Source organism: Gossypium hirsutum, chromosome A13 (assembly GCF_007990345.1).
Source record: "Gossypium hirsutum isolate 1008001.06 chromosome A13, Gossypium_hirsutum_v2.1, whole genome shotgun sequence".
In the NCBI taxonomy this organism is placed as follows: Eukaryota; Viridiplantae; Streptophyta; class Magnoliopsida; order Malvales; family Malvaceae; genus Gossypium; species Gossypium hirsutum.
Genome location: NC_053436.1, coordinates 41053520 through 41060655, shown reverse-complemented (window position 1 = coordinate 41060655; position 7136 = coordinate 41053520). Strand labels below are relative to the sequence as shown.

At 35.4% G+C, this 7136-nt stretch overlaps 1 protein-coding gene across 1 annotated transcript; it reads right to left on the bottom strand.

The window, feature by feature from the left end:
• Positions 1–3834: 3834 nt before the first annotated feature.
• LOC107894526 (uncharacterized) lies at positions 3835–6699 on the bottom strand. The gene is made up of 4 exons (XM_016819791.1): positions 6411–6699; positions 6048–6326; positions 5775–5963; positions 3835–3989 (listed from the first exon to the last, which is right to left on the bottom strand). The coding sequence occupies exons 1-4, from the start codon at positions 6697–6699 to the stop codon at positions 3835–3837; spliced, it is 912 nt and encodes a 303-aa protein (XP_016675280.1).
• Between the last annotated feature and the right edge of the window lie 437 nt (positions 6700–7136).

Sequence of the window (7136 nt, the reverse complement as noted above, 5' to 3'; positions counted from 1 at the left end):
AGCTTAGTAAGTTCATAGGCATAAAACATAAATCTTACCAAATATTTATACACTTATACTATATACACAATTATTAAGTTCACCTGTCAATCACAGTAATTGGTGAATTCCCTATATAAACTCACTACCACTTATCCATTTCCATTAATTCTTTTGGGCCCATTTGTCATTTATCATTCTTTAACCAAATTAGGGAATGGTAAAGGAAAATTGAGTACTTCACTTTCACTTTGCCATAGTATAACTATGGTCTTGCATATGATCACTTATCACTTTTTAAAATCATAGTCCTGCCACGGTCTTACACTGATCACATTTATCACTTGTCACTGATCAGATAAGTGTAGCTAAAGCTACCACTTATCACTTATCACTTGTCACTGATCAGATAAGAGTAGCTAAGCTACCACTTATCATTTCTCACTTATCACTGATCAGATAAGTGTAGCTGAGGCTACCACTTATCACTTGTCACTGATCAGAAGTACTCAAATCCGACATTCCACTCAATTTGATCATTTATTCGATTTTCAGGTTGTTATTTTATTTTCTATTCATCAATAAATATATTTCATCATACATTATATAATTCATAAATTTAACATATAATCATTAAACGTCAACCATATGAACTTACATGGGTCGATTTGTAAAATTTGTGAAAATTCAGGGACTAATCAGCTACTTTTTCTTTTCCTCGACTTGCTTCGGGTTCTCGATCTATCATTGTAAAATCATTCATTTATCAGTATTGACTTCATCTTCAACCCGCTTATAAGTAATATTATCTATAATTTAATTGTTTACTTATGTATATTCCAATGTTGTCCATCGGTGTCATAGTCACTAGATTATTTTTATCTTTAGCTACAGAACTCCAAATTAGGATCCGCTAATTTTATCTGTAACTAGCCTCTTATATCTTCTTATCATAAAATTTTTATAATTTTTGGTTTAGCCAATAAGTACAGTTTATTCTTTAAAGTCACCCCTGTTCTGCTGTCTGACAATTCCGACCCTTCTTCACTAAAAATTAGTTATCTCTTCATACAGAATTCGGCTAATTTCCATGTTTGTTTCTATAGAAAATAGACTCATTAAGGATTTTAAAAATATAAATTTAAGCCCCTAATTATTTGTATCCAAGTTTTTATGATTTTTAAAAGTCAGAACAGGCGATCCCGAAATCATTCTGACATTGTCTCACAAAATCTATTATATCTCATGATCTACAATTTTGTTGCTTACACTGTTTCTTCTATGAGAAACTAGACTCAATAAGCTTTAATTTAATATTTTTTTCATCTTCTAATTATATTTCTACAATTTATGGTGATTTTTCAAAGTTAGACTACTGCTACTGTCCAAAACTGTTTTAGTGCAAATGTTGATTTCGATTTTTGCCCCAAATTTCACAGTTCATACAATTCAGTCCTTACTCAATTAATCCCTCAATGAAGCTAATTCTTCCCAATTAATGATTTACCTTAACATTATAAGTTATTTCACAATTATTTAAATTCAGAATTTCCACATAAAACCCTAACTTCAAACTATTTCACCTTTAGATCCCAAACATTCACTTTCTATTCAATTCTTTCAATAAAATCAGCATATAAACAATTTAAAACTCTAGTTCCATGCTAAATCATCATATAATTCCAGCACATATTCATATCAGCTTTCAATTTCTTTCATAGAATCAAAAACTAATGAATTAAACAAGTGGACCTAGTTGTAAAAGTCATAAAAACACAAAAATTTCAAGAAATAATCAAGAATTGAACTTACTTGCAATAAAAATATGAAAAACCAGCTTAAGAAAACCCTTCTATGGTGTTTTTGCTGATGAGAATGCAGAAAAATAATGAGAATTCTAGATAATTCCACTTTAGTCCTAGTTTATTAAGTAAATTTTTGCAATATTCCAATTTTGCCCTTAATTCATCAATTTTCCTGCTGATTTCATGCACCTTGCCGTCCAGCCCAAATAGACCTTGGGTCTATTTGCCTTTTAAACCCTCTTTCTTTTATCATTTAAGCTATTTAATCATTTCCCATAATTTTACATTTGTTACAATTTAATCCTTTTTATTCAATTAACTATCGAAACTTTAAAATTTCTTGACGAAACTTTAATACTAACGTATTAACACTCCATAAATATTTATAAAAATATTTATGGCTCGTTTTAAAAATTTTCAAACTCTCGATATCTTGTTTCCGATTCTAATTTAATTTTTTTATTTCTAGCACACTATTCGCTATTTCAAAAATTTTCCTAACTTCACACTTAACTTATATTCACTAAATTATTAATATTTTCTACTCATTTGTCGGATTTAGTGATCTCGAATCACTATTCCGACACCACTGAAAATTCAGGCTTTTACAATTCTCCCCCTCTTAAGAAATTTCGTCCTCGAAATTTGTTACCTGAAAATAGGTTCGGATATTGTGATCTCATTGATTCCTCTGTTTCCCAGGTTGCCTCCTCCACACCATGTCGATGCCACAACACTTTTACTAACGGTACCTGTTTGTTCCTTAACTCTTTAATTTCCCAAGCTAGAATTTTCACCGGTTCTTCTGAATAAGTCATGCCGGGTTGGACCTCTATTTCCGTATGAGGAATTACATGTGATGGATCTGATCTGTACCGTCTCAACATAGACACATGAAACACGTTATGAATCTTTTCAAGTTTCGGGGGCAAAGCCAATCTATAATCTACCAGACCGATTCTTTCAATGATTTCATACGGCCCAATAAATCGTGGGCTGAGTTTTCCCTTTCTACCGAACCGCAAAACTTTCTTCCACGGTGACACTTTCAAGAATACACGATCACCCACATTAAACTCTATATCTCTTCTCTTTATATCTGCATATGATTTTTGTCGATCGGAGGCAGCTTTTAAACAATCTCGAATAATACGAACTTTTTCTTCGGTTTCCCGAATCAAGTCCACTCCCATTAGTTTCCGTTCACTTAATTCAGACCAATATAATGGAGTTCTACACTTTCTTCCATACAGAGCTTCAAATGGTGCCATTTTAGTACTAGTTTGATAACTATTATTATAAGCAAATTCGACTAAAGGTAAATACCTTTCCCAGCTGCCGCCAAACTCAAGTACACAACACCTTAACATATCTTCTAAAATCTGAATCACTCGCTCTGACTGCCCGTCTGTCTGAGAATGAAAAACTGTGCTGAAATTTAATTTAGTGCCCAAAGCCTCCTGTAATTTATTCCAAAATCTCAAAGTAAATCTCGGATTCTGATCCGAAATAATAGATACTGGAACTCCATGTAATCTCACAATCTCAGAAATATACAATTCCGCTAACTTCTCCAATGAAAATTTGATCTGACTGGAATAAAATGTGCCGACTTTGTCAATCTATCAACGATAACCCAGATTGAATCTTTCTTTTTCGGAGTCACAGGCAATCCTGATACAAAATCCATCGTAATGTGTTCCCACTTCCATTCAGGAATCATAATAGGTTGTAATAAACCCGTTGGTACTTGATGGTCTGCTTTCACTTGCTGACAGATTAGACATTTTGAAACAAATTCACAAATCTCTCGTTTCATACCAGGCCACCAGTACATTCTTTTTAAATCGCAATACATTTTTGTACTACCCGGATGAATAGAATACTTACTATTATGAGCTTCAGCAAGAATATCATTTTTCAATTCTGAATTATTCGGAACACAAATTCTATTACGATAACGCAGCATACCACCATCATCAATGCTATATAATGAACTCAAATTATCCTGAACCATTTGTCGTTTCAGCACTAGTTTCGGATCATCACTCTATAATTCACGGATCCGTTGAAGGAATGTAGATTTTGCTTTCAATTCTGCTAATACTGAACCATCTTCATTAACAGACAAATGAACATTCATTGCTCGAAGTGCAAACAATGATGATTTTCGGCTAAGTGCATCAGCGACCACATTAGCTTTCCCTGGGTGATAATCAATAACAAGATCATAATTTTTCAATAGTTCGAGCCACCGTCTTTGTCTCAAGTTTAGCTCTTTCAGTGTCATCAAATATTTCAGACTTTTGTGATCGGTATACACATAACTTTTTTCCCCGTATAAATAATGTCTCCAGATTTTTAAAGCAAACACAATCGCAGCCAACTCCAAATCATGGGTAGGGTCATTTTTCTCGTGTGGTTTTAATTGCTGAGAAGCATATGCCACTACTTTCCCTAACTGCATTAAAACACAACCCAAGCCATTTAAAGATGCATCACTATACACAACATATGGTATACCTGATTCTGGTTGAGTTAACACGGGAGCTTCTGTCAACATTTTCTTCAACTGGTCAAAACTTTGTTGGCACTTTTCAGACCATACAAATTTAACATTCTTCTAAAGTAGTTGAGTCATCGGCAAGGCAATCATTGAAAAATTTTTAACAAATCGGCGGTAGTATCCCGCTAATCCCAAGAAACTCCGCACTTCTGTTACGTTCTTTGGTGTTTTCCAATTCACCACTGCTGACACTTTACTTGGATCTACTCGAATTCCTTCAGCTGAAACAATATGACCCAGAAATCCAACCTCCTGTAGCCAAAATTCACACTTGCTGAACTTCTCATACAACTGCTTCTCTCTCAAGGTCTGCAACACACTTCTCAAGTGTTGTGCATGATCAGGCTCGGTCTTCGAATAGATCAGTATATCATCAATAAATACAACCACGGATCTATCCAAATAAGGTTGAAAAATTCGATTCATCAAGTCCATAAATGCAGCAGGAGCATTAGTTAAACCAAATGGCATTACCAGAAACTCGTAATGACCATATCGAGTTCTGAAGGCAGTTTTTGGCACGTCACATTCTTTAACTTTCAGCTGATAATACCCAGATCGAAGATCTATTTTTGAAAACACAGCAGCACCTTTCAACTGATCAAACAAATCATCAATGCGGGGCAAAGGATATTTGTTCTTGATTGTAACCTTATTTAACTGTCTGTAATCTATACACAATCTCAACGAGCCATCTTTCTTTTTCACAAACAAAACAGGTGCACCCCAAGGAGATGTACTCGGTCTAATAAACCCCTTATCTAACAATTCTTGTAACTGAGTCTTCAACTCTTTTAATTTTGTCGGTGCCATTCTGTATGGTGTTACGGATATTAGAGCTGTTCCCGGGATCACATCAATCACAAACTCAACTTCACGATCTGGTGGTAAACCCGGCAATTCCTCAGGAAACACATCAGTAAATTCATTAACAACTGGCAACTGTTTCAACTTTGATTTAGAATCCTGAATATCAAGAATGTAAGCTAAATATGCTTCATTACCCTTTCGTATTAGCTTCTGAGCTGAAAAGGCTGAAATAATTCGGACATTATCTTTCATATTTCCAAACTCAGCCGAAATCATTTCTCCTGTCTGATTTTTCAAATCAATCCATTTCTCTCGACAGTTCACTACAGCATCATGTTTTGTTAACCAATCCATTCCCAGAATAATATCAAATTCCTGAAAGGGTAACAACATCAAATCAGCAGGGAATTCACAGCTTTTCACTTTCAGTGGACAATTACGACATATTAAATTAACCATCACACTTTGACCTAATGGATTAGTGACTTGTATATCATAATTAGTGGACTCAACAGATAATTTCTTTTCAGATGCTAGCATAGTGCAAATATATGAATGAGTAGACCCAGGGTCTATTAATGCATAAACAGTAACATCATAAAGATAGAAAATACCAGCAATTACATCAGGAGCCGTAGCCTCTTCCCTTGCTCGAATGGCATAGGTACGTGTTGGTGCTCTATTCTCTGATTGACTAACTGGTTCTCTTATACTCGAACGGGTAGCCCCTGTAGCACTGCTCTGGCCTGAACGTCTACTTCTTTGGGGAGTGGTTCTCTGTATCTCTTTCTGATCCACTTCATCTTTTTACAACTGGGGGCAATCTCGAATAAGATGATCAGTAGCCCCACATTTATAACAAGCCCCCATCTTAGTCCTGCATTCACCGAAATGATGTCTTCCACAATATTGACACTTAGGCCTGGGAGTATTCTGAACACTGCTCACACTTGCTGCAGGTCTATCAAATTCCTTCAAATCAGATTGTTTTGATCTACCTCTACCCAATCTTCCCGGCACAGATGTAGTTCGACTAATTTCTTCTCTAGATTTCTTCACCGGCAAATCTGAAAATGACTTAGAAGCACCTCTTTTAAATGACTCTTTATTTTTCCGATCTCTTTGCATTTTTCTATTATATACTTCTTCAAGCTTTTGAGCACGGTCTGACAGAACAACGAACTCTCGTATTTCATTAGCCCCAATCATCATTCTAATCTCATCATTTAACCCTTCTTCAAATCTGATACACATTTCTTCTTCCGTAGGTACAATGTCTCGAGCATATTTGCTGAGGTAGACAAATTCTCTTTCGTATTCGGCCACTGACTTATTTCCCTGCCGTAGATCAAGAAATTCTCTCTTTTTCTTATCTAGATATCTTTTCCCCACATATTTCTTTTTAAACTCGTTCTGGAAAAATTCCCAAGTAAGCTTTTCTGCAGGTACTACAGCTTCCACAGTTTCCCACCAATTATATGCTTCTTCTTTTAACAATGAAACGGCACATCGTAGATAATCTTCCGGAGAACAAGTCATCTGTTTAAAAATTCTTACCAAACTTTGTAGTCAATACTCAGCTTTTACAGGGTCATCATCTGATCTCCCTCGAAATTCCTCAGCTCCAAACTTCCTAAGCTTTTCGATCGGAGAACGTTTACTAGTTTCAATTATTGAAGGTGGAGGAGCAACCGTAGGTACCATAGGTGGTGCAGTAGGGGGAGGAGGTGGTTGAGACTGACTTCTTTCTTGTATCATCTCCTTATACCACTGATTCATAACTCCATAAATCATATTTTTAAGTTCTCGCTCTCGCATCATAGAGATTGGAATATCACTACTTGTTCCTTGTTCTGGAGTTTACACCCTACTGTTAGCTTCCTCCTGTTCAGTACGTTTAGGTCTATCTAACATCTTTATAATCGGAGAGTATCTATAAAAATGAAAAAGACTAGATCGGATCATACACATCACAC